This window comes from Spizellomyces punctatus (genome assembly GCF_000182565.1).
Source record: "Spizellomyces punctatus DAOM BR117 chromosome Unknown supercont1.6, whole genome shotgun sequence".
In the NCBI taxonomy this organism is placed as follows: domain Eukaryota; kingdom Fungi; phylum Chytridiomycota; class Chytridiomycetes; order Spizellomycetales; family Spizellomycetaceae; genus Spizellomyces; species Spizellomyces punctatus.
The window spans coordinates 526976-552779 of NW_015971542.1; the positions used below are offsets into that span (position 1 = coordinate 526976).

General features: G+C 46.4%; 15 protein-coding genes across 15 annotated transcripts; 7 read left to right on the forward strand and 8 right to left on the reverse strand.

Moving 5' to 3' along the window:
* Nucleotides 1-318: 318 nt before the first annotated feature.
* On the reverse strand, nt 319-1294 carry SPPG_03892 (uncharacterized protein; the record flags this gene model as incomplete). Its single annotated transcript, XM_016752141.1, has 3 exons — nt 319-816; nt 894-1000; nt 1069-1294. The coding sequence occupies 3 exons, from the start codon at nt 1292-1294 to the stop codon at nt 319-321; spliced, it is 831 nt and encodes a 276-aa protein (XP_016608818.1).
* A 35-nt stretch (nt 1295-1329) lies between these two features.
* SPPG_03893 (uncharacterized protein) lies at nt 1330-2092 on the reverse strand (the record flags this gene model as incomplete). Its single annotated transcript, XM_016752142.1, has 2 exons — nt 1330-1378; nt 1446-2092. The coding sequence occupies 2 exons, from the start codon at nt 2090-2092 to the stop codon at nt 1330-1332; spliced, it is 696 nt and encodes a 231-aa protein (XP_016608819.1).
* A 1113-nt stretch (nt 2093-3205) lies between these two features.
* Nucleotides 3206-4105, forward strand: SPPG_03894 (uncharacterized protein). Its single transcript, XM_016752143.1, has one exon. The coding sequence runs from the start codon at nt 3318-3320 to the stop codon at nt 3927-3929; it is 612 nt and encodes a 203-aa protein (XP_016608820.1). The 5' UTR covers nt 3206-3317; the 3' UTR covers nt 3930-4105.
* A 906-nt stretch (nt 4106-5011) lies between these two features.
* Nucleotides 5012-7578, forward strand: SPPG_03895 (uncharacterized protein). Its single transcript, XM_016752144.1, has 8 exons — nt 5012-5735; nt 5789-6135; nt 6250-6289; nt 6376-6409; nt 6494-6508; nt 6567-6882; nt 6970-7082; nt 7146-7578. The coding sequence occupies exons 1-8, from the start codon at nt 5115-5117 to the stop codon at nt 7322-7324; spliced, it is 1665 nt and encodes a 554-aa protein (XP_016608821.1). The 5' UTR covers nt 5012-5114; the 3' UTR covers nt 7325-7578.
* Nucleotides 7579-7663: 85 nt separating this feature from the next.
* Nucleotides 7664-8705, forward strand: SPPG_03896 (25S rRNA (adenine2142-N1)-methyltransferase). The gene has a single exon (XM_016752145.1). The coding sequence runs from the start codon at nt 7694-7696 to the stop codon at nt 8534-8536; it is 843 nt and encodes a 280-aa protein (XP_016608822.1). The 5' UTR covers nt 7664-7693; the 3' UTR covers nt 8537-8705.
* Nucleotides 8706-8936: 231 nt separating this feature from the next.
* Nucleotides 8937-10370, reverse strand: SPPG_03897 (uncharacterized protein). The gene is made up of 4 exons (XM_016752146.1): nt 10062-10370; nt 9911-9994; nt 9566-9828; nt 8937-9495 (listed from the first exon to the last, which is right to left on the reverse strand). Exons 1-4 carry the CDS (start codon nt 10117-10119, stop codon nt 9010-9012), a joined length of 891 nt encoding a protein of 296 aa, XP_016608823.1. The 5' UTR covers nt 10120-10370; the 3' UTR covers nt 8937-9009.
* A 747-nt stretch (nt 10371-11117) lies between these two features.
* Nucleotides 11118-12297, forward strand: SPPG_03898 (parkin coregulated protein). The gene is made up of 4 exons (XM_016752147.1): nt 11118-11418; nt 11490-11741; nt 11817-11966; nt 12023-12297. Exons 1-4 carry the CDS (start codon nt 11238-11240, stop codon nt 12184-12186), a joined length of 747 nt encoding a protein of 248 aa, XP_016608824.1. The 5' UTR covers nt 11118-11237; the 3' UTR covers nt 12187-12297.
* On the reverse strand, nt 12202-13906 carry SPPG_03899 (small GTP-binding protein domain). Its single transcript, XM_016752148.1, has 4 exons — nt 13700-13906; nt 13140-13617; nt 12787-13006; nt 12202-12713 (listed from the first exon to the last, which is right to left on the reverse strand). The coding sequence occupies exons 2-4, from the start codon at nt 13497-13499 to the stop codon at nt 12565-12567; spliced, it is 729 nt and encodes a 242-aa protein (XP_016608825.1). The 5' UTR covers nt 13500-13617; nt 13700-13906; the 3' UTR covers nt 12202-12564.
* Nucleotides 13907-14039: 133 nt separating this feature from the next.
* SPPG_03900 (uncharacterized protein) lies at nt 14040-17200 on the forward strand. The gene is made up of 12 exons (XM_016752149.1): nt 14040-14211; nt 14275-14412; nt 14478-14585; nt 14649-14729; nt 14789-14848; nt 14922-15045; nt 15113-15361; nt 15423-15665; nt 15733-16069; nt 16133-16391; nt 16463-16603; nt 16662-17200. Exons 1-12 carry the CDS (start codon nt 14044-14046, stop codon nt 17079-17081), a joined length of 2328 nt encoding a protein of 775 aa, XP_016608826.1. The 5' UTR covers nt 14040-14043; the 3' UTR covers nt 17082-17200.
* A 44-nt stretch (nt 17201-17244) lies between these two features.
* SPPG_03901 (malto-oligosyltrehalose synthase) lies at nt 17245-20114 on the forward strand. Its single transcript, XM_016752150.1, has 3 exons — nt 17245-17575; nt 17630-17704; nt 17763-20114. The coding sequence occupies exons 1-3, from the start codon at nt 17252-17254 to the stop codon at nt 20013-20015; spliced, it is 2652 nt and encodes an 883-aa protein (XP_016608827.1). The 5' UTR covers nt 17245-17251; the 3' UTR covers nt 20016-20114.
* On the reverse strand, nt 19965-20845 carry SPPG_03902 (uncharacterized protein). The gene is made up of 3 exons (XM_016752151.1): nt 20582-20845; nt 20353-20475; nt 19965-20284 (listed from the first exon to the last, which is right to left on the reverse strand). The coding sequence occupies exons 1-3, from the start codon at nt 20717-20719 to the stop codon at nt 20042-20044; spliced, it is 504 nt and encodes a 167-aa protein (XP_016608828.1). The 5' UTR covers nt 20720-20845; the 3' UTR covers nt 19965-20041.
* An 83-nt stretch (nt 20846-20928) lies between these two features.
* SPPG_09154 (uncharacterized protein) lies at nt 20929-22222 on the reverse strand. The gene is made up of 4 exons (XM_016757311.1): nt 22183-22222; nt 21449-22106; nt 21229-21384; nt 20929-21136 (listed from the first exon to the last, which is right to left on the reverse strand). Exons 1-4 carry the CDS (start codon nt 22200-22202, stop codon nt 21017-21019), a joined length of 954 nt encoding a protein of 317 aa, XP_016608829.1. The 5' UTR covers nt 22203-22222; the 3' UTR covers nt 20929-21016.
* Nucleotides 22223-22438: 216 nt separating this feature from the next.
* Nucleotides 22439-23154, reverse strand: SPPG_09155 (uncharacterized protein). The gene is made up of 2 exons (XM_016757312.1): nt 22736-23154; nt 22439-22664 (listed from the first exon to the last, which is right to left on the reverse strand). Exons 1-2 carry the CDS (start codon nt 23063-23065, stop codon nt 22542-22544), a joined length of 453 nt encoding a protein of 150 aa, XP_016608830.1. The 5' UTR covers nt 23066-23154; the 3' UTR covers nt 22439-22541.
* SPPG_03904 (uncharacterized protein) lies at nt 23122-24188 on the forward strand. Its single transcript, XM_016752152.1, has 4 exons — nt 23122-23350; nt 23492-23547; nt 23612-23866; nt 23931-24188. The coding sequence occupies exons 1-4, from the start codon at nt 23233-23235 to the stop codon at nt 24090-24092; spliced, it is 591 nt and encodes a 196-aa protein (XP_016608831.1). The 5' UTR covers nt 23122-23232; the 3' UTR covers nt 24093-24188.
* Nucleotides 24079-25742, reverse strand: SPPG_03905 (uncharacterized protein). The gene is made up of 4 exons (XM_016752153.1): nt 25723-25742; nt 25080-25659; nt 24468-25018; nt 24079-24402 (listed from the first exon to the last, which is right to left on the reverse strand). The coding sequence occupies exons 2-4, from the start codon at nt 25207-25209 to the stop codon at nt 24256-24258; spliced, it is 828 nt and encodes a 275-aa protein (XP_016608832.1). The 5' UTR covers nt 25210-25659; nt 25723-25742; the 3' UTR covers nt 24079-24255.
* Between the last annotated feature and the right edge of the window lie 62 nt (nt 25743-25804).

Sequence of the window (25804 nt, forward strand, 5' to 3'; positions counted from 1 at the left end):
TGGGCATGGTGTGTGTGTTATTGGTGTTTTTTATTTTTCTTTTTTGGATAATGTACGAGTGGTTGCGTGGAACAAGAATATCTTGTTAACGTATGAAAAACACCCTCGAAATCAAAAGATCTGCGCTTTGGATGGATGCGCATATAAAAATGGGGGATCCATCATCCCCCCCAAAAATCCGTAAACAAAAGAGACAATGCTTCCTAGGTTTTGTCACTTTCAAAAAAAAAAAAAAAAAGCCATATCCCAACAGATACACACACACACACAAAAGATATATATAATATTCTCTTGTTTTCGTGTTAGCAATCAACATTTTCAATCCAACATATCCCCCGTCTTGAAGTCCACATTCAATTTCCACCGATGCTCTTTCAATCCCTGCGCCGTATCAGTCAATAACACTTCTCTCCGACTCTTGACATACCCCATCTTATCCAAAACCTGTTGCCTCAGCTCTCTAATACTCTCTTCAACGCCCACATGACCATTGACAGCTTGTACACCATCGGCAACACCAGGGATGGGCCGCTCCAAGAGTTCATTGAGGGATTCAACGGCCACTTCGAGGTCCCGCTGATTATCTTCAAATAAGGCAGTCATGTTGTCTCGTTTGAGGTAGTATGCAAAACTGTAAGTCCATTTCAGTGTCATGCGGGATTCGAGGAGGACGTCGACGGCTTTGCGGAGGAATTGGACTTCGATCCAGGAGAGGGTGGAGGTGGATTGGAGGGCTTCCATTTTTTGCGCGGTTTTTTGGAGGAGGTCGGAGGAGAGTTTGGCGGATTGTTCGTGGTTTGCGTAGCGGTTATAGTACTTTGAGATGGGTCAGTATATGAACCATGTAAAAAACATTTTTTTTTGTTGTCATGGTGGGGTAACAAAAAACTTACATGTAGATATCGCTCCAAAGCAGCTCGACTCTTTGCTTGTGCATCCCTCGCATCCACACTCGCCTTTTCGTCGAACCGATTACAATTATACCATTGCGTCCCATGCTCTGACCAAGGTCCCAAACACACCCAACAAAACTCGTACTTGCATTTTTTGCACGTCATGTGGTTACACCCCCCATTCTTTTCAATCGTCGAATTACATTTCGTGCACTCTTTGGTGTTGGCTGATATCCAATTGGCAGTCTCTGAATCATCTGCACATTTTTTGAGCCATAGACGGACGAGACGGCATATACACGGTTGGTGGTCGGGGAGAGTGCAGCCGAAACAGAATTGGTTGCTGCATTTGCATTTGACGGTTGGACGATTTCGTCAAGGGCGGATTGGGGGACGTGCATTCGATGGCGTAGATGCAGTCGGGAGCGGGCACATTTCAGGTGGCAGAGTCGTCAACAAATGTGCGGAGGAGTAGATTTCGGTATCTATTTATCCCATGTTAGAATAAAAAAAAAAAAAGTGAAACAGAAACAATAAATGGTTACCACGTACTTTTCATAGACTTTTGGGGAAACGACCATTTCCACCGTCTTTTCATCCACCACCAGTCGGCAACCAGCCTCCATACATTGTATTCTTCGACTCTCACCCTGCTGAGCAATCTTTTCATTCAAATATGCTTCATAGCAATCCCGGCAGAACCGATGCCCACATGAGAGGGCCAGGGTTTCCAAGCCGTCTTCATCAGAACAGCAAATCGGGCATTCAAACTTGTCGACCACCGTGAAACGCGGTTGTTTCTTGGTATCAACGACGACACCCGCTTTTTCAGATTCCCCCTCTGGATCCTCCATGTATCTCTCAATCAGTCGCTCCTTGTTCCATTTAAATTGTCTCAGCATCGTTGCAGCATGCTCTGGAAGGCACCCGAGAATCCCCGCTACATGTGCTATTTCCTTGTTTTGAAACTCTATAATCTCGTCTGTGGAATGGACGAGAAACTCTACTTCATAGGGTTTCTTGACGTCCTTGTCGGCAATAACGGGTGCAAACCCATCCGCAGCATCAAAATCATCCTCCTCATCTTCGTCTTCATCGTCCATCCCATCCGAGTCATAATCGGGCTCGTCGTCCACAATGTCGTCATCGTCATCTAGCATATCATCTTGGTAGTCGTCATTGACATCCATAGCGGACATGCTTTTGTAGTTTGGAGAAAACAGGATCTACTCGAGTCCGGTGGTAATTAATGGCGAGAGGTAATTACTAATCTTTGCGCTAGTCCAAAACCTGCCAAGTAAAAAAAAGGGCATGTTGCGGTTAGCCACAGGTGACTACAAGACAAGCACCCAACCAACAAGCGTTGACTAATATCCTCCACAAAATTGAGTATTGCCAAACTCGTTCCCGTTTGCAGGCAGAACAAGGAATGCCATTTTATGCTCTGCAAGCACGCGTCAGCATCACCCAAAAACTGTTTGCCGCAGTTTTGGTTTTTGCACCATCCGAATAACATTACGGCAAACAAACATCCACAAGACCGCTCAAGCGCAATGAGTTGCAAGTGTAGTTGTCTGTCCCAAAGCATTTCACCACCATTATTCGACAGACGCCCAAGATGACCAAACCCGGTTATCTACGGTCCGCATCAAGAAAAACTCACCAAAAACTACCGTCTCAGACTTTGAACCCGTACAAACTAGAAGACACCAAACGATTCGTCAATGCTTCTCTGCTACGTCCAGTTGGGACTGACAGTAAGTAAACCGAGAAGAAAATGAAAGCGATGGGTTATGCTGTAGTTTGCGGTTTTCCTTGCCAAAACGCTGCGCTAAAGGTCTACGGATTCGGGATGGAGGCGTGACTCTTTTGTGGTGACTGTGCCCAGAATTGCTCATGTGATTCAAGTCATGTGATATGCAGAGTGCCTAAACGATGCATGCAACCCGCCCATTGGCATGCGGCCATGATGGCAGGAACGCATTCCGCATACGGGAATGACTGGGTTCTTGTAAAGAAATGAAAATCAGGGTCGCAATCCCGCGCGTGAACTAGCCGCATCAACGCATTTTGAACAGTGGGCACAGTGGAACACATTGGGGCGCCAACACTACATTCTGATTTCAATCCCCATGTTAACCACCTTGTGTGTGGGTGTGTTTGCAACCACAGACTGTTCAATGCATGATAAAAAGCAAAATGTGTTTTGGTTGTGGCAGCATTGGCGAGAGCAATGTAAAGAGTTTGTAAACATTGGTGACTCGACGGGCGTGAGGGGATTTTGCCCTAGGTCGAGGCATAAGCAGCGCAAATGGCAGATGGAGGGGCGAATCGAGCGCAACCTGATGTTTTTTTGGACTATAAATACCGCCAAAGAGCCCGAATACCCACACACACACACTACGCATAAAGCAGCTAGCAAAAATGTACCGAATGCAAACTGGAATCCGCCTGTGCCGTCCCCATGGACTAGCGCCTAGTCCTTGGCAGGCAACGATAGCGCTCACACCATGGGTAAGAGGCTCTGCGAGTGAATGCAAAAAGAATGCCAACGACGGCAAAAGCTGCACCCACACCATCAAACGGCATGCAAGCTCTGATGAAAACCCGTTCAAAACCCTTGCATTCTGGACACATGGATATGCATGGAAGCGAGCCTCTGTGAATACGTTTCGATGCCTCGTTGGATGCTCTGTGGGAGACCTGAGCGCCCTGTACTACCTCCAAACGCATACCCAACTACCCATGCATGTGACGATGGGAGCGAGTATGGCGAGTGGGATATTGACATCTGTAATACTAGAAACCCTACTGTTGCAAATGACTGATGGAATGAATGCGAGACAAGCCTACAAGACAGCAGTGGGAATGTCCCTTGTGAGTATGCTAGTGATGGAGAGTGTAGAGAATGTCGTGAGTCTGAATATAGGGAATACGAGTATAGCGAGCGTGATTGTGAGTATGATGAGTGGATATATAGCAGCCCTCCCATACAATTACTATCAATTGCGTAAATACAACAAGGCCTGTCATTAGTGAGAGTAGAGAGTATGTGAATGTATGTGAACTAGAAAGAGAGAGAATCAAACCGTAAATGAATAGAGTCAAGAGAGAGAGAGAGAAAACAAATGAAATGCGTGTGTGTGAATCCCATAATTAAAAAAGAGAGAGAGAGAGAGAATATAGTCACATGAACACATTCACACGTGTACACACACACACACACAAGAGAGAGAGAGAGAGAGAGAATAGCTGTTTGAAATGGGAGATTCACACACACACACACATACACTATTCATCTCTCTCTCACTCTCACTCTCACACACACTCTCACACACACACACACACACTATTCATCTCTCTAATCTCTCTCTAATTTCTAAAATGGGAATTGAATGGATCATTCATGGGTATATGTGTCTATATTCAATTACTTTTTCTTTCTCTCTCTCTCTCTCTCTCTCTCGGCATGGGCTCAATTTCATTAACGGCATGGGCTTTATTTCGTGTCTCTCTTCTGTCTCTCCCCTGGGCCACACACATCGGATCATTATCGGACATTAGTCGGACGTTTCTAACGACTACTACTTTCATCGGACGTTTTGTCAGAAATTGGTAGGCATTGTGTCACGCTTACCACCTTCTTACACTCTCTTGTCACACATTTAACACACGTGAACACAACTGCCGAGATTACCATTCTCTCGGATTCACTCCATCACATTGGCAAATGTTCTCGCAACGGTTGCGCGCGCATTGCATTTCACACTAGGCATCATTGCACTTGTTTGCTCACCGGTGATGTTGACAACACTCTATATGCAATGCCATGGTCTTTACAGTCAGCATCGTTTGAGAGCAACTCTCAAGTTACCAGAATCCCGTTACCATGCCCATGGCATACGGTCATGACAGTACCTTGCACCACCATCGCCAAAACAATTTTCCATCTCGCCCACGGCATGGCGCTGGGAGACGCGCAAATTTTGTTTGTTTTGAACCGTTCGGAGCAACCCCTTTTCCCTGTTTTCCACGGAGATACACATGAATGATTAGTCATCGGGTGTATCCAATGAAATCCAGTACCATGGTACAGGATGGCGTCCATGTCAACTGTCTTTTGCTTTCCCCTCCGTTCCCCACGGGCCTTTTTTTTCTACTCGTCGTCGTCGTCGTCGTTTTCGTTTTCGTTTTTTTTTATTTGCTGCAGGTCTTCCCTCCATGTCAAAGGCAGGAGGGAGCAGGGACGCCTATGCAAAAGAAAAGGAGAGCAGCAGGACACAGGAGGACTCCCTGCAACAGCAGCAGCAACAGCAACAGCAGCGTCCACTCTGTCCTCTATCATCATCATTTGTTCCTTCTGCTCCTCCACCGGACCATCCTCTGACAATGACTCCCGTCTCTTGCTCTCCCTCTCCCCGTCCACCACCATTACACCCGTCCGCACCACTCCCACCTGCAACACAGGCACCAGCAGCAGCAGCAATACCAGCAGCAGGAGCAACACCAGTAGCAGGAGCAACACCAGTAGCAGCGCGATCGTTTGTCGCGCATGCATCATCATCATCATTATCACCATCACCATCATCAGCAAAAGCACCAGCAGCAGCACCAGCAGCACCCTCCACTCTATCGCATCCGTCCTCACTAGGTGGTGATACCAAAAATTTGTCCCTGTTCCGGCGGGACAAGGGCCCCCATGCCTTTCGACGTCTCTCGTATGCTTCCTCGTCTTCGTCTCCCTCCTCGTCGTCATCGCCCGCTTCGTCGGCATGGTCAGGCTCCTCTGCATCTCATTCCTTTGCTCCCCACGTGCAACAGCAACAGCCACATGCAAGACAGGTACTTATGTTTTCGACCATGGTATACAGCCCATTTTGACTCTTTTCTTTTAGCCTCACGTCTATAAGCAACCCTTGTCACATCCCCGCCGCCATCCACTTTTTCCATCCCCAAGCGGCATGATCCGAGGTGAACAAATCCCTCCCATCAATGTGGATCCTGCATCCGTACGGGCATTCCCTCGGAGCGACGACTCGGACGCGGCACGCGCCGGAACACCATCATCCACGTCGTCGGGATCCTCGTCATCATCATCCCGATCACAGATGGTAGCAACGGACGACGAGGACAAGATGGTGCATACGAGACCGGTTCTGACACGGATGGATGACGAGAGGACGGATGCGGGAATGGTGCCGAGGTTGCCGAGTACGGTACAAGCGAGTGGGAATGGTATTCGGTGGGTTGACATTTAGCCATAACGTGCAGCACTAGGAGGAGGATCTCTAGGGCTCATGTGTGTGTGCTTTATATATACGCAATGTTTCTTATCTCTATGTTTTTTTTGTTTTAGATATCAACTCGTCGTCATTCAGCAACCGGAACGCGCTAGGGTAAAGAAAAATATAGCAACAAACTCCTGGTCTCCTTTTTTTTTAATTTCTCTTATTAATACAATACCAAATTCCAACACTTTTAGATGTGCGGTTTTGGAGGACGCGATCGACGAGTAGGTACGTAAAATTGTTTTCCTTTCAAGAAAAACATGGAATGCAACAGCGAATGTTGATCATGTATATTTCTCCACCATTTGTTAGTTGACCCTCCACCAAGTACGTTCTTTAACGCACGCACACCCGCATGTACACAAATGCATAACTCGTACTTTAGTTGTCCAGCTCATTGCCCGCAATCCAGAGTCCCAAACCCCGCTTCCAAGCACAACCGAGCACCCCCTTCTCATTTGCCATGCCACGCTCTACACAGCTACCGGCCAACCCGCCATGGTCCTCCCCAAAAACCCCGCCTTTCCCCATGGCACGCCCAACCACACGTATCTCAACACGTTGACAGGGAGTCTGGTGTCTTCTGCGTTTTCGTTAATGGGCCTGGATGGAACGCAGGGGGTTTTTTTCGTGTTTGGGGATTTGAGTGTGAGGGTTGAGGGACACTATCGGTTGGGGTTTAAGCTCTGTAGTGTTGCGAGGTAAATGTTTATTGTTGGCGCGTGTGCCTCTCCTTTTTTGTCTGTGCTGTGAGCCTGTGACAACTCATGCATGCATCGTGCCTCTAGTACAACGACAATGACACAACCTGTCATTTCAACCGACACAACAACCGTGGCTGCCGAAATCCTTTCCGAGCCTTTTACCGTCTACACGGCCAAAGAATTTCCCGGCATGATAGGTAAAAACCCATTTATTGGCTCGTCAACATTTTGCAACACAAAAATACTAAAAAGAAATCTAGAATCGACGGCCCTGACGAGATCCTTTGCAAATCAAGGTATCCGCCTTCCAGTCCGTGGCAAGAAGCGACGGGGTATGCGGGCACCCAAAGCGTTTGTGCCAAGTGGGGAAGAGGATGGGGAGCGAGCGGAAGAAGAGGGGGCAGAGGAGACGGAAACCGAAGGGGAAAAAGAGTCGTGAAAGTTTTTTTTTTTTTTTATTATTAGAGAAGAATACTTTAGATCTTTATTATAAACAGACTTTTGAACGAGAACGTGTATGAGACGGTGATGATGATGATGATGATGATGGAATGAATTGAATGATTGAGAAGAGTTTGGGATGTTTGTTTATTAGCTGGTTTTTGCTAAAGAATCATGTAGATCATGATTTGTACTGTAATAATGGATCTGACCCTGTAGGAGGACGGGGTGCATTTCTGGGATGCTCACGGATCGGACACTCATCATTTTAATGTGGTTGGAATGGGATTATCGGAGCTACCCAGATTTTTGCCAGACCAGATGTGTTTAACAACAACTCCACACTACTTTGTGAGATTGGAATCTCATGGCCCGTCGCAAATCCAAGAAACCGCCTCTCCCTATCCCTCTCCGCCCTTCCGCAGTTCCTACAAGCAATGCAAGTCTCGCAACCACCACAACCACCCCAACGACCCCACATCCACCCCCAAAACGCCCAAAACTCTCGACCCAAAAACTCATTTCCACCTACCACACGCTCAACAAACGCCTCTCACACGCCCTCACAACCAACAACATGGCACTCGCGACATTAATCCGTACAGAAATGTCTGCATTGGGGGGATTGAATGCCTACCAACGAGCCTCCTTAAAGGGCGGTTCAGAACGACAAGGCCTAGGCGCCAGTGGAACGTGGCTCGTTTCTCATTTACCTCGCACACCCATGACGTTATTGGATATTGGTGCCGTATCTGGCACAACGTATGCGAAATACTCGTTTATTACTCCAACGTATATTGACCTCCACCCCCAACACCCCAACATCCTTCAACAAGATTTCATGGCACGACCTATCCCACCCCCTGAATCCCGGTTCGATATCCTGTGTTTATCCCTTGTATTGAATTTTGTTCCCTCCCCGCGAGACCGTGGTGCACTCCTTGTTCGTACTCGAGAGCATACAACTGAGAATGGGTTACTCTATATTGTTTTACCGAGTCCGTGTGTTTTGAATTCACGGTATATGACGCATGAGCGGTTTATTGAGGTGTTGAGGTGTGTTGGATTTGGGATTGTTGAGTTCAAGTTTGCGAAACGGGTTGCGTTTTATTTGTTTAGGAGGTGTGGTGGGGGTGTCAAGGGGATTGGGAAAATAGAGTGTGCTCCTGGGAAGGGGAGGAATAATTTTTGTGTTGTTGTTGATGGGTGATGTTAGTGTGATGGAAATGTGTGTTTTGTGGGTGTAGGAAGGGGAGGGGTATGTATGGTGTCCGTTGCGAGACTGGTTTTTTTTTGTATTATATGTAAATGTTTAGATGTCTCCATTGGGGTAGTCACTCCAACACTTTTTACAAATGAGAATGGAATGGAAATACGCATTATTCATGAATGACCCATTTTAAACACTTGAATACGTTTTGAGCAGGTGTGTTCAAGTCTTTGTGGGTGCGTTTGGGGTAGATGATCAGCGGCATGCAAGTATGATGTATTTATCTGACGGGACACTTATTCGAGTTGTGAATTGGTGTGCATTGGGTTTGGTATTTTGGGTATGGCCGGTGGTGGTGAGTGTAAGTTAAGTAGAGTACGCATCGTAAAAGAGTGGAAAGTTTCCTTTTCAAGACAAGGCTCATCAAAAATAACGATATTCCAAAAGTCCATATTAAACAAACGTGCAAAAGTCTACTTTGTCTCCTCCCCAAACCCATCAAAAACATCCACACCCCAAAAACTTTTAGGATCCACAAACCTCTTCCTAGTCGTAACACTCTCAATCCTTTTCAAATCCTCATTATCCAAAACCGCAATATCCAAATTCGATTTTATACGTTTAGGGTTAACAGATTTCGGAATAACCGCCGTCCCACGTTGAACTGCCCATCCAACCAGAACCTGCCCTGGATCTTTTGCATGTTTTTTAGCAATTTCCGTTATAGTTGAATCCGATAATAACGAAGGGGATCCACCGCTTCCGAGGGGTGAATAGGCTGTTAAGAGGATGTTATGCTTTTTGGTAAAAGCGAGCAAAGAGGGTTGGGGGAGGTATGGGTGGAGTTCTACTTGGTTGACGGCTGGGATGATGCTTGTTGAGGATAAAAGACGTTCCAAGTGGGGGATATCGAAATTGGAGACGCCGATGGCTTTGACTTTGCCCGTTTGGACCAATTTCTACAAAAAATGAAAATATACTCTTTAGCACCCGCATCATTTCCCTTATGAACTTTAAAAAAACGATTACCTCCATGGCCTTCCACGTCTCAACATAATCCACATCAACAACCTCACTCGTCCCAGGTTTAAAAGCCACAGGCCAATGCATCAAATACAAATCCAAATACTCGAGTCCCAAATTATTCAACGTCTCATTTAATCCTTTTTCAACATCCTTTGGATCGTGGAAGGTGTTCCAGAGTTTGGAAGTGTAGAAAAGGTCGGATCTTTTAATGGTTTTGGAGGAAAAGAGTTTTGAGAGGGTTTCTCCAATTTCCTTTTCGTTTTCGTCTATTTTTCGTAGGTTTATTTTTTTGTTAATGCTCCCTCTTTTATTTTGCGTATGTGATGTTTTATTGAATAATAAACTTACATGCATACGCTCCATCAATATGTCTATACCCAGCTTCAATAGCCGCTTTAACTGCTTCACCCACTTGACCCGGTTCCGATTTCCCTAAAAAAAAAAACAACAAAATCAATTTCATGCATGTTCATAGACATTACTTTCTATTAGGACATACAGGTTCCGAGTCCAATGGCAGGAATCTTTGCACCCGTGTTCAACGTAAATACCGTCATGTTTTAAACTAAAAGTTAAATGGTATGATGAGGAGAGGGTGTGTGATTGGGGGACGGTTTTTTATAGTGGTGAGATGTGATGGGCTTTTTACGTCATTTTGGATTTTGCTTATCGATTTTGGGTATTTGTGGGATTTCCAAAAAAATGGGGAGATATTAGCAAGGTGGTAACGCGAAGGGATTGCGTGATTGATGATGATCGGTGATGTGGGTGAATTATTCCTTTTACTTTCGCCGCCGTCCGCCGTCCGCCTTTCCGCCGTCAAATGATCTTTATTTGGGGGGGAGATTAGAGGCTTGGTCTGTTTTGGTGTCCTTTGGTGCCGGGCATCTTGCCTGATGTCCACTAGACATGAAATCCAACTACACAAACCGCAAACGATAATTTAGTTTCTGGTTTTACATCGTAAGAGAGTGCATTATAGGTTATACTCGGTGCATACCCACAACACTAGTAGATTTGTCATCACGATTTGATTCGATTCAACTTGAACAACTATCATCTCTTTTGTATTTGAGGTACTGTAGTTGTTACGTTTATGTGTTATTTTTGTAGAGTATGGCAGTATGGCTTTGAAAAAAGTATGTATCATATAGCTCACATTGGTTTCAAACATTGGAATTTCGACATGCCAGACAAGAGGGTATACAAAATGAACGATCAACTTCTGCATCTTTTATGCGGGTATGATGACGGCCAATATTTGATCGCTGGCGTATTGGAACTAGGGGACATGTATAGATTTAAAAGACAACCAAATTGTAGGAAAAGCAATCTGCATCATAATGAAAATACTGTAAAGAGCAAAAATGGTGGAAATCCAAGGTACACCCTCCATCCCATTTCATGCCCACACACAAAAAAAGAATTGAATTTTCGATATCAATCTTGTATCATAAATTCCACAAACAAAAAAAATCCCCGAACGAAAAGCGGAGTTACGTAACAACCCGCAAGCCACTCACCCAACTACACTTGCACCATACCCACATCACTTAACAAAACCAAAAAAGATACCTTTTGGAAAAAAAACAACGATATACTTGTTCCACTCACCATCTCCCCCCACCCACACCAAAACCCACAAACACATACAAAATAAACGAAAATACCCCATATGCGCTCACCCACTCAAGTTCCCATCCCAATTCCCACTCGCAGCGGAGGATACTTTGCTCCTCGAGGTTCCTCTCCTCCCAAAGCAGGAGCATTCAAGGACCGGATTACGGAGATGCATGCTGTGGGTGTACGCAAGGGGGATCCGTTTGCTTCTGGGCGGGTGGACAAGGAAGTTACAAGTACGTTGAAAAAACATAAAGTGTTTTTTTTTTTTTTTTGCAAAGAATTTGTTATAATGAACTTTTAAAAGGTTTTCGAAAACTCTATGACCGAGGAGATTTTCCAATCGCAGTCAACCACGACGCCAAAGGCAACAAAATCAACTGGAAAGTCGATATCGAAAAACTAGATTACCATCACTACCTCCCTCTGTTTTTTTCTGGGTTATGCGAAACGGAGGAACCCTATGCGTTTTTGGCTAGACAGGGGATTCATGATTTGCTTGATAAAGGGGGAATCAAGATTTTACCTGTTGTTCCGCAATTGATTATTCCAATCAAGAGTATGTTATTTTACGAGTATGTTGATTTGTTGTTTTGTAAACTAAATGTTTTGGTTTTTTTTTTTTCTTTTGTAGAGGCGTTGAATACTCGTAATATCCACGTTATCACAACGACACTCAAAGTCCTTCAACATTTGGTTGAATCGGCGGATATGGTCGGAGAAGCCCTCGTCCCATACTATCGACAAATCCTCCCCGTCTTTAATCTATTCAAAAACAGGAATGGTAAATGAAACTTTATGTTTTATACAAATTCGTTTTTTAACTTACAATTTGTTAAGTCAACCTCGGCGATGGCATTTACTATTCCCAACAAAAACGGGAAAACATTGGAGACCTCATTCAAGAGACGCTCGAAAAGTTTGAATTGACCGGTGGAGAGGATGCGTTCATTAATATCAAGTACATGGTGCCGACGTATGAAAGCGTCTTGTCGAGAGTGTGATATGTGTGTGTGTGTGTGCGTTTTTCTCTAATTCTTTTTTTTTGCCAAAAAAAAAATATAAAAATACAATTTGTTGATCGTTACGGTATGTCACTGTACGAAAAACCCGGCTTTGGACAAACTGAATGTGCTACACACACAAAAGTACACTATACCATGTAATTCATAAGAGACAAACAAACAAAAAACCCCCTCTTCAAGAAACATAGACAAAACAGTAGCAGCTCTGCATACGTGACATCCCCGTCTTTTCTAAAAACCCCCTTCAACAATATCGGCAAACATCTTCGGCGGGGAGCAAATCAGAGACAAACTACTTTTTCGCGACAAATAAACGTGGCACTTTTTTAAAAAAAACCCCTTCCCAGAAAATCTTTACTAACACGCACAACCACCGGGCTGCGCATTCCGACCGCCAGGTCCAGCGTTCAAGTCCACTCGACCTCCGGCGGCTGCTCCACTTCCACTTGCTGCTCCACCAGCACGACCTCGAGACGCCAAAAGTTGGTCCAATGGAATCTTCTTGGCTGTTTTTGACAAAAAACCAAATGTACGATTAGTTTTTCAGATTTCATGTAAAGGCAAAGCTACAGTCCTTACCAATTTCTGTGAATACATCCATAACATTGTCTCCAGTCTTTGCAGAGGCCTCAGAAAAGAGCAAACCAGCTTCCGTAGCGTATGCTTGCGCCTCTTCCCTTGGAACGCCTCGGGCCGTGGCCTCCAGGTCCAACTTGTTGCCAACAAGCGCAATGACAATGTTTGGGTTGGCTTGGCGTTGAAGCTCCTTTACCCAGGATTTTGCCTTGTCGAGGGAGGCCTGCAATTAAGAATACGCGTTACACCATGTACAGATAAAAACATGATGGAAAAAGCCCATCCGCAGCACTTGCCGTGCCTCCGGGCCCACATTCCAGCTCAAATATCCAACGAATCAATAAACGCTTGCTTACCGGCTTTGTAATATCGTAAACAACCACCGCAGCCTGCGCATTCCTGTAGTACATGGGAGCCAAGGAATGGAACCTCTCCTGTCCGGCCGTATCCCAAATTTCGTACTTTATAATCTTATCGTCCAACTTGCACTTTTGAGTCAAAAACGCCGCACCAATCGTCGGCTCCTTGTTCTCTTGAAATTCATTGTTGACAAATCGAAGGACGAGGGAAGACTTTCCAACGGCGGCTTCACCGAGGAGAACGAGTTTAACTTGAATGGGCTTTAGGTTTGCAGCATTTTGTGCGTCCCCTCCCGCCGAGGTGGCAGAGTTGTTAAGGGAGGCGGCGGCGTCTCGTGCGCTTGGTCTAGCTGCCATCGTTTTTGTAGGAAAGAGTGAGGAGACTCGAGAGACTTGTGCGGAGGTTTAGAAAACCCGAAATGTGAATAACGTTGCAGAGACGGCTAGTGTCAACGGCGCGGCAATAGAAAGGCGACTGTCAATAAAGTAACTCAAGTCGTCAGGAACCGTTTAAACTTCTGTGACTGTACTGGACGGAATGAGGGTTCTGCACGTACCACGCTTGGTCGAGAGAGAAACGGTATGCAATGTATATCGTGCCAAAGGATGGAGCTGACACAGTACAGTTATCACCACGTTAACCTGATGAAATGTTTGTTCGTTGAAAGGAATCCCAAAAAAACACAAAATGTAAAATCAAGAAAGTTGCTGTTTCACTTGAGGAAAACACACTTCCCTTGGCAGATTGTGTCATTCGCCCCCCCAAACTGCGCCTTGCGCTTTTCCGAGGCGTTTCCGTCTGGCTTATCACAGCAACACGAGGTGTCATGTGAGATGACTCATGCAGCATTCGCTCACTCGCCTCCCTCCGGCCAGGTTGACTGGTTGTAGATTGAAAGACATGTCTTTGGCGGCAGACTTTGCGTCAAGGGTCTTGCATGCAATCACATCGGGGGAGATACGTAATGAGACTGGGATAAATATCTCGAACGGAAAGGCGACCTCCATCTCTCGGGGTACACTCCAACATGTGTCTCATACTCTGGAAAGGAGCATCGCGGACGCAAAGGTGAGAGGAAATGCGTGTAAGAAGGATATAGATTTCCTTTATGTCACTCACGATGCCATTTAGTACCAAATAGAAACCCATCTTGTCTCAAACTTTGACACGCTGCGACAACGTGTAGAGGAAGCCGCGGCGGTTGAACGCGAAGCTCGTGACATTTCCGACATTCTGAGCACCCTTACACACCGCATTGAGGATCCAAATGTGAGCGAGTGGGTTATTACTCAGATCCTAACTATTGTTGTTTCAACTACTCACGTTGTTTGTAGGATGGATTGTGTGCTCAGCTGGAGGAAACGTTGAAGGAGCGGGAAAATGCGACCGTTGAGCTTGATACAATCGATTTGCAAATCAGGGTTTTAAAAACTATCATGGAGGTGTGAACGCTGTTTCCGTTGTCCTACTCGTGACATTTCATACTCATTTTGAACGAATCACAGATCTCGGCTCGCATGACAGAGTGCGAAGAATCTCTCGCAGCAGCCGACTACCCGGCGGCATTGAGAGCCGCCTCGGAAATGGTACTCTACTATTTCTGAATGCCTTTTTTTTGGCAAAGCGGCTGATTCCAGCGATCTAGGGTAGACTTGTCAGCCAACTACCGCCCTGGGAGAATGTGGCTATATTCTCGCACCTTTCTGTAGGTCATGGGGTGTTCAATATGGGTACCGGGACAGCTGCTCTAATGCTTTACCGCTTTCTTGGTGTGAAAGGAGCGCAGTTCCAGTATTCAAGAAGACGTGCAGGGCCGGTTGGAATACATCGTATCACAGGGCATGTCTGTTGAAATTATGGATTCGAGTTCAGTGCAAATCAAAATCCAGCTGTCTGTTTCCGGTGAGCATACAGGTATTGTGGTTTCATGAGCGAATGTGGTCCGCTTAGTATAGTGTTATCGTCATAGCACCTGGTCTCGGTCCGCAACCCGTCGCGTTAAGCACGGCACTGTCTGCTATCTACGCGGAGAACTTGGAGTCACACTATCTGAGACCCTTTCTGAGAATGTTGTACAAGCATGTCATTGATCCACTTGCGCGAGATCCGCGATGGTCATTGGTAGAGCCATCCTCGCAGGACCGAGATGGCACGTTGACGTTGCAGGTCCAGATGGCTCAGGCAAGCCCTTTTTTAAAATGGACTGACTTGCCTCCAGGTACGAATCTTTCAGAGAGCATAAGAGGTAGTGATGATGCTCACATCAAATTGGCCTACAGGATCAATTTACAAAGGGCTAAAGCAAGTCCTTACCTTTCTTGAGCATGCCCTCAACCAATCAAATAGCGAGAACTCTCGCCCAATGTTTCGATTATTGGGGGAACTGTTTTGGACCCAGTTGTCGACAACCATAATTGCAGAATACCTTGAACGTGCCGTTCCGGATGAAGCGGATGGACTTGCAGCCTTTGCAGACGTTACACGGGAATCCGAAGCCTTTGAAGATTGGCTCGTTGCGAACGGTGAGGGGGTTGTGTGATTGGCTTGGCCACTCTATGAGGCTGTGCTCATGCAAAAGATCATACCTAGAATTGATATCTGACGGCAACAAGGTTCTGACCGAGTACTGCAAAAACTCTGATGTACACTTTGCGAACAAGAAGCATTTGAAATTAATACAAGCGGCTCGTGAGATCATTATGAAAACGGACTATTCTACGGTCATGCTTGCAGAATCCAAGCCACTACCTCTTCCTACGTTGATATCATTACCGGAGGGTGAAGCGAATATGGAATCGATTGAGATTGGCGATGAAATTGAGGATTTATTTTCGTTTCCCTCGTGTGCTATCAGCACTAAAGCACAGCAGTTGCTGCAACTGGTGATTACTACGCTTTCCGACGCTGCAAAGCTGACTCCTTACTGGTATGAGCCATATTTGGTTGGTATAGTACACTCTATCCCAAAGCCTTAACCCGATCGGTATAGCGCGAAACGGATGGTTTTGTCAACGCGGGACATGTTTGACCTTTTTCGCGCGATGGTTCCTGTTTATGATGGGTCGAAATTGGATTCCATCCCGCAGCTCTCCATGGTATTTTACAATGACTGCATGTATCTGGCCCATGAGTGTATGACGCTGGGATGGCGGTACCGCGAAATGTTGGGAGGAGGAAGTGAAATAACGTTTATTGATATGGTGGCACCATTCCGGAGCTTGGGGGACAAGTATTACAATGTGCAGATGGTGAGTATCGTAGAAAATGGCCTTAAGAGTATCCTTGTTTGTCCGATGACTGAATATTCTTTGCCATTTAGGAAATACAACGAAAAAACTTGCTTGACTGTATTGAAAGTGCAGGCGGTTTTGATGTGTTGGCTGAGAGACGGCACGAGATTGTTGAGCGGGCAATTAAACAAGTATTGTACCAGTTAACCCATCTGTCCAAGGTTTGGAAGGTATGGAAATCTTTCACAGCACGCAGTGTAGTTGTCCATGACTGACATGTGACCATAGCCTGTGCTATCACCGTCCATTTACCTGCTGGCCATGGGAAGTCTCATAGACTTTACAATGGACCGCATCATCACCGAAATCAAGTATCTAATCGATATTGCCGAAGAAGAGTCGCATAAACTCAACCAGCTCTTGACAAAATTCCACACTTCGATCCTCCCCCTTCTCTCGCATGATTCCATCCCATCTGACAAAATACCAACGCTGGCCGGTCATTGTATTTCTCAATACGAAAAGTTTATTCAGGTGACGGATATTCTCGACCTCTCGTTTGCGGATATCATGGATAGATTTAGGGATGGACGATTGAAGGTACTTGAAAAAGAGGAGCTGACTGGATTGGTCAAAGCGTTGTTTGCCGATACGCCTTTGAGAGTCAAGAATTTAGAAGAGATTGTACGAGGGTATCCTGATGGGTGATGAATAGGCTTCATCTATGTATTTATCTGTTGCTGTCCTTTTATTTAGTTCTGTCTGATATATATTTTGTATTGCATGAAGATGATAATTGATAAAGCAAATCGGCCGATCGCGTTGTGATGACAGTGTGGCTTGCGCAGCAGCCGCGTGCGGACATGAAGGATGACGCAATGCATTTCGTCCCGTCACAGCTCTCTTTTTGCCTTTCAGTTTCTTTGTTTTTTAAACTGAACCTTTTAACCTCATTCCCCCCCATCCAAAACGTACGCACGCATCGTACATTCAAAAGATTTCAATTTTCTCCCTCTCATAGGAAAATGACCATCAATTCATCGTCTGCAGCAACACATCGACCTGAACAAGGCCGGCCGTACCCCGTCTCGACGTACCGTGTACAGCTCAGAAAAGAGTTTGGGTTTGCGGATGCGGAGGGTATTGTACAGTATTTGAAGGATCTGGGTGTTACGCATTTATATTGTTCGCCTTACTTGCAGGTAAGTTTTGTTGTTTAGTAGAACTTTGAGCGCTCTCTCACTTTTGACATGTAGGCCACCCCTGGATCTGCCCATGGATATGATGTCGTGAACCACAGTGTGATCAACAAGGAACTCGGCGGCGAAAAGGTATCCCTGTGTTAATCCATACAAAAAAATTCAACATAATTTTAACCCACGTACTTAGGGCTTTGATAATCTCATCAAGAAGCTACACGCTAACAACCTCCGGGCGATCGCAGATATCGTGCCCAACCATGTCTCTGTCGCCGATCCAGAGAATCTCAATCCATACTGGTGGGATACTCTAAAGCACGGAAGGGATTCACGTTATGCCAGCTGGTTCGACATTGAGTGGGATCATCCCCAGTTGAAGGGAAAGGTCTTGCTACCGGTCCTGGGTGGACCTGTTGAAGAGATTATTAGCCGGGGCGAGCTCAAGGTGGAACATGAAGATGGTGAACCGGTCCTCAGTTACTGGTCCCATGTGTTTCCGATAAAACCTGGAACAGAGGCGCTAAAGGATGACATTGCCAAACTGGTTGAGGCACAGAATTACAAACTGGCGTTTTGGCGGGTCACATTAGACGGAACATTAAACTACCGACGGTTTTTCGATGTCACGACTTTGGCAGGAATTCGAGTGGAAGACAAAACTGTATTTGATGAAACACATGCCATATTCGTTAAACAAATCCGGGATGGTGCTTTGGACGGATTGAGAGTGGATCATCCAGATGGACTAGCAGATCCTCAGGAATACGTTGAGAGATTAGCGGAGAGCACAGGAGGCTCATGGATTGTCATTGAAAAGATTCTGGAAGAAGGGGAGGAATTGCCAGCTTCGTGGCCTTGTGCTGGAACGAGCGGATATGACTCGTTGATTCGAATTACCGGGCTGCTAGTGGATAAGAAGGGAGAATCACCCTTGACAGATGCATACCACAAGTTTACCGGGTTGACCAAGGATTTCAAAACAGTTGTGAACGAGTCCAAGCATTTCATTTTGGAAAAGTCGCTAGTAGCCGAAGTAGAGCGGTTGGTATCGCTCTTGATGATAATTCAGAAAGAGGACCAGCAGGCACATGATTTGAAGCGAGACTCTATCCGTGCGGCATTGGTAGAATTCTTGGCAGCGTTTGACGTGTACAGAGCATACATTCAACCCGGAAAACCAATCCCAAAAGAATCTCTTGTACATCTCGCGTACGCTGACGAGACTGCTAAAAAGGCTTTCAAAGGGCTGCGGGATGCCGAGGTAGAGTTTATTGTACGGGCGGCTGCGTACAAGTCCGGTACCTCCCCTGCAGCGAAAGAATTTGTGAGCCGACTGCAACAGACTTGTGGACCGGTTATGGCCAAGGGAATTGAAGACACGGCGTTTTACCGCTACTTTCGGCTGACGGCTTTGAACGAAGTAGGAGGCGATCCTGGCAATTTTGGTAAATCTCCCAAAGAATTTCACGAAGCCTGCCTCTCCATGCAGTCCAACTGGCCCCTTTCAATGACGACGCTCTCTACTCACGACACGAAGCGTTCGGAAGACGTTCGTGCGCGTTTAGCCGTCCTGTCGGAAATCCCACAAGAATGGTCTGAACGCGTTCAGCAGTGGTCCTCTCGTGCAGAGGCATTAGGTCTTCGCAAAGGCCCTACACTCCCCGACAAAAACACGGAATACCTCTTTTGGCAATCACTAGTTGGAACATTCCCAATCAGCAAGGACCGGTTGGTAGCCTACATGGACAAAGCCATCCGAGAAGGGAAAGTTTACACATCGCATACGGATGCTGTAAAGGAATTTGATGATGCTGTAAAGAATTTTGTAGAGGGTGTATTGGACAACAAAGACTTGTTGGCGGACGTGGAGAAATTCGTCACGAGAATACAAGATTACGGACGCCTCAATGGACTGACCCAAAAAGCTATCCAGCTCACCATGCCCGGCATTCCGGATGTATACCAAGGCTGCGAAATTGAAGATTACAGCCTTGTTGACCCAGATAACCGCCGACCCGTTGACTTTGCCAACCGGCGCAACCTTCTTACCAAGCTTGACCACCAAAATACTCCCCCAAAAGTTGATTCGGTTGGATCAGCAAAATTGTACCTTGTCTCCAGACTCCTCCGGCTGAGAAGAGAGCACCCTAGTTGGTTCGTAGGTGAAGAAGCGACGTACGAGCCTTTACAGGTTAATGGGCCCAAAGTGGACAACGTAATTGCCTTTGGACGGTCAGGGAGGGTAATTACCGTTGCTCCTAGATTATGGGTCAGCATCAAGGAAGGCGGTGGATGGCAAGGAACGACAGTACGGTTGCCAGAGGGGCAGTGGAGGGATGTATTTAGTGGGAAAGTAAGAAAGGGCGGCGAGCTAGAGGTTGAGAGTCTGATTGAAGAGTTCCCCATCGCTGTGTTGGTTAGAGAAGGTCTGAACGAAGAGTAGATAGCTTGGCAGAAAACACATTTTCACTAGTCCTCCTCTTTCATTTCGTACACAATACTTTCTTGAGAATTATCAGAGTTATCCCGCTTTATTTGCCCCAATGAGTTTTCCACTTCGGTCAACAACAACGACACTCTTTTCGCTGCTAGTTCCAAATCCTTTTCTTCTCCTGCGAGACTGGCACGATAGGGAATGGATCGACCCGCTGCAGCCAAAATGCCAGACTTTGAAAGATGTCGAAAGATGCGCCGAAGATAGGATTGGATTTCCTAAAGAAGTCATGGTACTCCAGTCAGATAACCCGACCTCTAATTCCCTGGAAAACGTCGCTACGTACGTTTAAGGTTTGTACATAAACCTGAAAGCTTTCCGCAAACTTTTCCTCCGCCTCTTCACCGTCCGCTTCATTCGCTAGTTGTGCTACGGCCTCACTTGCAGATGTCAACAGTAGAACAACCCTCTGCAACAAAAACCGAAAACGCGTGAGGGGTACAACGAAGCGAGGATCAAAAGGCCATTGAGCAGTGTACAATTCGTTGCCCCACTGAGGAGTGTTAGGCTCATACCTTTTCAACAGCAGATAGTGTTCGCAACAATTGTTCATTTTCCAATTGTGCCTGCAACACCGCATTGGTCTGTTGCTGGCTTTCCGGGTGGGGAGTACTGTGGCCGGACGAGATGGAATCGTCAAGTTCCTCTTCCATATCCTCGCACGCGGGTTTGTAGGGCCAGGTCAACGAACTATGTTACGCCATGCAGAAATAAAATGGGTCGCAAAGACGGATGCTGCTGAAATGGATCTCTAGATCTCTTGACGCGAAGCTTAAAAAATGGTTACACAGGGAAATGAAGTGACCGAGTCGCTCGGAGACAAATGTTATGCATTGAACTGACTGGTGAGGTGCACCTTGTGAGATAAAGTACCAATTACGTTGAGCAAGGGACGCAGTGGTAAGAATTAGGATTTATCAATTTGCGATAATGGCTTCATATATACATGGTCAATGACGAGACGCAGCTCCAAACCCAATTGGATCTTTCCCTGCTGCTATTCGTTCTTCCTCTTCTCTCAAAGCTGCATCTTGTCTCTTTAGTAAGGTCTGACCGATTTGCTTGGCAGTCTGCAAGTGTACCAATGCGAAACGTGAGAGTAAGAAATATGTAGGCAAGTAAAGGCGGTGCCATTGAATACGCATTCTGGACCAGTTCTTACCTGAACCATTTCAGCCAATAGACTTGGCTCGATACCACCATGTCCTCCCTTTTGGAGCGCGCACAGATTACCACGTCGATTTACAGCCACGGTTAATCTTGCAGACGAACATAACTCTTCCAAGGGTGCTGCATCGACAATGTGACGGTAGCCAATCTATCAAAAAGGCACCAGGTGATGAGACACCTCTTTCAACGGTATAGATTCGGCTCGATCCTACCTTATTTAGCGATACACAAAGGGGTACATCTTCCCAGCCTCTGATTATCTCTGTTTCCTCATCTGCAATGTCAAACTCCACTCGTCCGTCCGACTGCTCTACCGTGGCACGAGGAATTCGGGTATTGTGCAGCGCTCCTCTGGTAGCCATGAATATAGCATCCAACAGGTTTCCTCCATAATCCAAAACCAAGACGTCAATATTCAATATCCAACATGTTGACCCCGGAATAATACATAGCGCCTTCAAATCCACACCCCCATGGGACCCATTCAACACTCGATTCATGAATTGACTGTACTCATTGCACATATCTTCAATGTCGCGCGGTTCGAAAATGCGCGTTGCCGACGGTGAGCATTCAACATTACAAATTATTCTTCCTCTGTCCTTGTCCTTCACCATCGTAATCCCATCATCTTGGTCCATTTGTTCCATGTCTTCCAAAATATCCGCCTCCTCTGCCTCGACCTCGGGTTCAATACTGCCAACTTCAACTTTTACGCCAACCAATATATCCGTCCCGCCATCAAGTGTAACTCGGCAAGATCCAGATGCTTGTGTTATCATGCCTGTCTCTAGGACAAGCTCGCGAAAATCCAGCCGAGAACGGCCATCCGCTCGAATAGAAACATCGACGCCTTTGGTTATATAGTCACTAAGGCATACAAAGAGTGAGTGATATGATGCAGATTAAAGATACCCTGAGCCTAGTAGGACTTTCAGATACGCACCGTTCGCTGACTGAAATCATTTTACAAAATGCAGTGGGAGAGTAGATCGCAGGACAAGAGCCAACGAGTTCTGGTTGAGACTCGATCTTGCGCACGTGATGCAATTGTCATGGCAACAGCTGGTCCCACTCGCTTTGGTGTAAGTCAGTGCCCACTTCCGTTGAAGTGGTGCGTCTCAGACCTTTAGCAAGTTGCATAGACTTTGCTCATAAGAACTTTTGCATCTTTGGAACAGCTGCTGACAGAATAAAGAGTTTGGAGCAAGACTGCCTTGATCCAGAATATCCATCCCCATCTCAATAATAAGTGGAAATCTAAGCTCAGTAATTCTCGCAATTTCGCAATGAATATCAAAAATGCTATGCATTATGTCGAAAAAATTTGAGTCCAAGCCAGTTAAAGAATATGAAAAAGACAGTGACGGGTCCAAGCAATGGGATCAAGAATGTGTAATAGGTATCTGGTGCTACTCGACTGGAGGTCTGTCGAAAAGGATGGAAAGCTACTAGGTCAAGGTCTGGAAGCAGACAAGCATCTCCGTTTGCAAACCTACTTTTGTCGATATTGTTATGCTCTCCTTCCTTGGTCTCCCCAACGGAACCAGCATATACATTCCCACCACAAAGTAGATTCCAGTCGCAATAAGGAGCATCCAACCATACAATGGGGTTCGGTCTGTAAGGGGAGACGATGGGAAGGAGAGCGAAAGTTTGGAACGCGGAGAAGGCGGTGAGCGGAGGGTTGGTTGTTGGCGATGGGAGGTCTGTGAAGACGGAATGTTGCGGAGCTTCAAAGATGGGATGGGAGGTGAAGAGGCGACTCTTGAATGCACGCCGTGATGTTTTCCTGTGGGAGAATGCGGTGATTGTGGAGCTGAAGACATGTCTGCCAACGTCGACTTGTGGCGTACAGCTTGACGCCAGGCGGGTTAAGTGTGGAGTTCAGACGCGACTGCACGCCGCCCATCAGACGCCAACGTCACCCACACTATACCATCTTGCGCGTTTTGTTTTCCATCCGCCCAAGTAAAATCGTCCAAACCGTGTAGCCATGCCAGACTTTTTCGAGACTATGCAGCGTTCGTACGTCGACGTACCGATAGGTGCGAACGACTATGTCGAAGTACAGGCATTTTTGGAGGCGACGGAGTCGTTGACGAAACTTTTCGGTGAGTAACGAGAATGAACTTGTGTTCTACGAATGCGTTGTCGTCCTGCTCCTTTTAGATAGAGCAGATGGCGAACGTCAAGGATGTAGATGGCCACTTTTTCCAATAATGCTAAATTGCAGCTTGGTTTCACTCATATAGACTCCATGGGAACTGCATTCACCCCTGTAAAATCCGACTTGCAAGGCAACGTCGCGGTACGTCAATTATTTCTCGTTCGCTAAATGTTGTATTGCCCCTTTGACGTTGCCTTGAGTATAGAAACTCCGCGCAAGGTACAGCGAGAACCCTGAAAAGAACAAGACCTTGCAAGAACTAGTCATTACTGAGAGAGCGGAAGGCAAGAAGACAGCTACTGAAGGACTACTATGGTTGAAACGTGGCTTGGAATTCACCGCCAAGGGGCTGCGACGGAATCTGGACGACAAGAAGGAGGAGCTGAATGTCTCATTCTCTAAAGCGTATGAAGCTACACTGTCCAAATTCCATAGCTTCATGGTGCGCCCAGTATTTACGGTAAGTTCAGTCGATATCCGAGGTGTGTAAACCGCGTTGCTGAGCGGCATCATGCGTCATGTAGCTCGCTATGAAGGCCTGCCCGTACCGAAAGGACTTCTACGCAAAGTTAGGCTCAGATGAGGCAAAGCTGTACGTCGAGATGGAAAAATGGCTGGCGGCACTGGAGAAGATTGTGGCTATTTTGAACGCTTTCTACACTCAAGGAGGATACGAGAAGTTTTGAATCAGCTTGCTTGTATTCAACTTATGTACACAAATTTACACGTCGAGGCAAAAAGTACCCAATAAATGTACTGCAGGTGTATTGCGTTGGACCAGCTGTGAATTCAGTCCGACTATTACGTTGTAGAAATGCTAATTGTTCAAGTGCGACGGCATATGGACGGCTACTGAAGAACTCCCGTCGCTTCAAGCTCCTCGGCGATATCCGTTGGTTTCAGTACAACCTCTTCAACAATGGCATATCGGAGCAGGCGTTCAAGAGAGTCACGATGCAGTAGTTGTAGTGCTTCGCCCAGAGGTATTTTGCGTGTCTACACGGACATGGATATTAAAAACGACGGTGCAGATACAGATTAACGCGTCCACCGATTGTCACCTCTTCTGGTTCTGATTCATCATTCAATCCGGTCGTAGCTGCGTCACCGGCATCTGCTCCATTTTCTTCCTCATCGAATGGGTTTCCGGGATCAGGCTTCGTGTCTTCGGTTGCGATATCCTGGCTTCCTCCATTTACCACCTGCTCAATCTGCTTTCTCATTGTTTCTTCTTGTGTTCTCCAGGTTGTGGTAAATCGGTCCTCCAAAGGCTCCTTTGAGGCGGTCTTTTGTAATGTTGATTGCTTTTCTTTCGTGCGTGAGTCTAGTGTTTTTGACTTTGTTGTTCGTGGCTTTTTGCCACCGGTCTCCTCTTTGTCACCCGCATCCTGAGGGCGAACTTCACTTTTCCGCTTCAATTGTCTCTTGGACTGTTCACGCTTGGTGGTTGACTTGCCTTTCGCTGTGAGGTTGGGAGATGGTTGCGAGCGCGTCGTGGACGACTTTTGGGCGGGTGATCTCTCCTCCAGGGTCGTTGACGGGGTCGTCGGGAGAGATTTATAAGAGATAATTGTTGGGCCGCCCCATCTCTTTTGCACGACCGGTGTAATGCCTGATACGAGGATCACAAAAATGAGCTTCCTCACACGCCAAATTGACGTTGACGTCTGTACCTTGAGCGGCGTACGACCGTCGAGTACACAGTCTTGTTGAAGTGGGAGTAGAAGCTTCACGTGTTAGGTCACCATCGGTGCGGGATGCTGAAGGCGTTGAGGGCTTTGGTGATATTGTTTTTCTCGCCATGTTGGCCAGCAATCGCCGTGGGGAAGTTAGTTGCGAACTCGCTATGAGCGCTCCAAGCCACAAAGTCCCAGATCGATGTTTACATAAGCGGCATAGAATGGCACCGCGCGTCACCAAAACTTCTAATAGTGTGCAGGTGGTAGAAAATGTCACTAGGGACAAATTCTCCCTCCAACCCACTACAGCCGGTTCTAATTTACAATTAGCCAGCCTGTCCAACCCTTCATAACCTATTCTGCAAACGAGTCCCACCCCTATCCTAACTCGCTACAGATTCCGGCCTGGGTTGAACTGGGGTACGTGCAAAGCAGCACGATTCCACTAACTAACTACCACTAGGCCCAATTACACATTACGGTTTTTCTAACCGGGTAACTAAGCCCACCACGACGAGAGAAATCCTACTAAGCCCTTGATTCCGAAATTCTTTAGTTGGAGGATGTTCTGATACTAGTAAAATCAGAATAATTAGACTGGATAATCCGCGTGGGAAAATACAAAGATAATGCATACCTGCGATCGTAGCAGTATAGTAGTAGCAGCGTTTGCAAGGGGTTATGTTGTTTTTGTCGGGAGGGCGAGGTCCTCGGCACCA

What these genes read in the sequence shown, in the direction of transcription:
- SPPG_03894 (XM_016752143.1), top strand. Translation starts at nt 3,318, where the DNA reads ATGTACCGAATGCAAACTGGAATCCGCCTGTGCCGTCCCCATGGACTA.
- SPPG_03895 (XM_016752144.1), top strand. Translation starts at nt 5,115, where the DNA reads ATGTCAAAGGCAGGAGGGAGCAGGGACGCCTATGCAAAAGAAAAGGAG. An exon ending in AACAGCCACATGCAAGACAG is followed by an intron (nt 5,736 to 5,788) that starts GTACTTATGTTT and finishes CTTTTCTTTTAG; the next exon opens with CCTCACGTCTATAAGCAACC. An exon ending in AGCAACCGGAACGCGCTAGG is followed by an intron (nt 6,290 to 6,375) that starts GTAAAGAAAAAT and finishes CAACACTTTTAG; the next exon opens with ATGTGCGGTTTTGGAGGACG.
- SPPG_03896 (XM_016752145.1), top strand. Translation starts at nt 7,694, where the DNA reads ATGGCCCGTCGCAAATCCAAGAAACCGCCTCTCCCTATCCCTCTCCGC.
- SPPG_03897 (XM_016752146.1), bottom strand. Translation starts at nt 10,119, where the DNA reads ATGACGGTATTTACGTTGAACACGGGTGCAAAGATTCCTGCCATTGGA. An exon ending in TGCCATTGGACTCGGAACCT is followed by an intron (nt 9,995 to 10,061) that starts GTATGTCCTAAT and finishes TTTTTTTTTTAG; the next exon opens with GGAAATCGGAACCGGGTCAA. An exon ending in TATTGATGGAGCGTATGCAT is followed by an intron (nt 9,829 to 9,910) that starts GTAAGTTTATTA and finishes TACGAAAAATAG; the next exon opens with ACGAAAACGAAAAGGAAATT.
- SPPG_03898 (XM_016752147.1), top strand. Translation starts at nt 11,238, where the DNA reads ATGCGCTCACCCACTCAAGTTCCCATCCCAATTCCCACTCGCAGCGGA. An exon ending in GGTGGACAAGGAAGTTACAA is followed by an intron (nt 11,419 to 11,489) that starts GTACGTTGAAAA and finishes AACTTTTAAAAG; the next exon opens with GTTTTCGAAAACTCTATGAC. An exon ending in ATTGATTATTCCAATCAAGA is followed by an intron (nt 11,742 to 11,816) that starts GTATGTTATTTT and finishes TTTCTTTTGTAG; the next exon opens with AGGCGTTGAATACTCGTAAT.
- SPPG_03899 (XM_016752148.1), bottom strand. Translation starts at nt 13,499, where the DNA reads ATGGCAGCTAGACCAAGCGCACGAGACGCCGCCGCCTCCCTTAACAAC. An exon ending in TTTACGATATTACAAAGCCG is followed by an intron (nt 13,007 to 13,139) that starts GTAAGCAAGCGT and finishes TCTTAATTGCAG; the next exon opens with GCCTCCCTCGACAAGGCAAA. An exon ending in GGATGTATTCACAGAAATTG is followed by an intron (nt 12,714 to 12,786) that starts GTAAGGACTGTA and finishes TGTCAAAAACAG; the next exon opens with CCAAGAAGATTCCATTGGAC.
- SPPG_03900 (XM_016752149.1), top strand. Translation starts at nt 14,044, where the DNA reads ATGTCTTTGGCGGCAGACTTTGCGTCAAGGGTCTTGCATGCAATCACA. An exon ending in ACCGCATTGAGGATCCAAAT is followed by an intron (nt 14,413 to 14,477) that starts GTGAGCGAGTGG and finishes CGTTGTTTGTAG; the next exon opens with GATGGATTGTGTGCTCAGCT. An exon ending in ATGGACTGACTTGCCTCCAG is followed by an intron (nt 15,362 to 15,422) that starts GTACGAATCTTT and finishes ATTGGCCTACAG; the next exon opens with GATCAATTTACAAAGGGCTA.
- SPPG_03901 (XM_016752150.1), top strand. Translation starts at nt 17,252, where the DNA reads ATGCATTTCGTCCCGTCACAGCTCTCTTTTTGCCTTTCAGTTTCTTTG. An exon ending in ATTGTTCGCCTTACTTGCAG is followed by an intron (nt 17,576 to 17,629) that starts GTAAGTTTTGTT and finishes TTTGACATGTAG; the next exon opens with GCCACCCCTGGATCTGCCCA. An exon ending in AGGAACTCGGCGGCGAAAAG is followed by an intron (nt 17,705 to 17,762) that starts GTATCCCTGTGT and finishes CCACGTACTTAG; the next exon opens with GGCTTTGATAATCTCATCAA.
- SPPG_03902 (XM_016752151.1), bottom strand. Translation starts at nt 20,719, where the DNA reads ATGGAAGAGGAACTTGACGATTCCATCTCGTCCGGCCACAGTACTCCC. An exon ending in CACTATCTGCTGTTGAAAAG is followed by an intron (nt 20,476 to 20,581) that starts GTATGAGCCTAA and finishes TTTTTGTTGCAG; the next exon opens with AGGGTTGTTCTACTGTTGAC. An exon ending in TTTATGTACAAACCTTAAAC is followed by an intron (nt 20,285 to 20,352) that starts GTACGTAGCGAC and finishes TGACTTCTTTAG; the next exon opens with GAAATCCAATCCTATCTTCG.
- SPPG_09154 (XM_016757311.1), bottom strand. Translation starts at nt 22,202, where the DNA reads ATGATTTCAGTCAGCGAACG. An exon ending in TTTGTGTATCGCTAAATAAG is followed by an intron (nt 21,385 to 21,448) that starts GTAGGATCGAGC and finishes CCTTTTTGATAG; the next exon opens with ATTGGCTACCGTCACATTGT. An exon ending in TATTGGCTGAAATGGTTCAG is followed by an intron (nt 21,137 to 21,228) that starts GTAAGAACTGGT and finishes GTACACTTGCAG; the next exon opens with ACTGCCAAGCAAATCGGTCA.
- SPPG_09155 (XM_016757312.1), bottom strand. Translation starts at nt 23,065, where the DNA reads ATGTCTTCAGCTCCACAATCACCGCATTCTCCCACAGGAAAACATCAC. An exon ending in GCATAACAATATCGACAAAA is followed by an intron (nt 22,665 to 22,735) that starts GTAGGTTTGCAA and finishes CCTTTTCGACAG; the next exon opens with ACCTCCAGTCGAGTAGCACC.
- SPPG_03904 (XM_016752152.1), top strand. Translation starts at nt 23,233, where the DNA reads ATGCCAGACTTTTTCGAGACTATGCAGCGTTCGTACGTCGACGTACCG. An exon ending in GTCGTTGACGAAACTTTTCG is followed by an intron (nt 23,351 to 23,491) that starts GTGAGTAACGAG and finishes TCACTCATATAG; the next exon opens with ACTCCATGGGAACTGCATTC. An exon ending in TGGTGCGCCCAGTATTTACG is followed by an intron (nt 23,867 to 23,930) that starts GTAAGTTCAGTC and finishes TGCGTCATGTAG; the next exon opens with CTCGCTATGAAGGCCTGCCC.
- SPPG_03905 (XM_016752153.1), bottom strand. Translation starts at nt 25,209, where the DNA reads ATGGCGAGAAAAACAATATCACCAAAGCCCTCAACGCCTTCAGCATCC. An exon ending in ACGGTCGTACGCCGCTCAAG is followed by an intron (nt 25,019 to 25,079) that starts GTACAGACGTCA and finishes TCCTCGTATCAG; the next exon opens with GCATTACACCGGTCGTGCAA. An exon ending in ATGAATCAGAACCAGAAGAG is followed by an intron (nt 24,403 to 24,467) that starts GTGACAATCGGT and finishes ATGTCCGTGTAG; the next exon opens with ACACGCAAAATACCTCTGGG.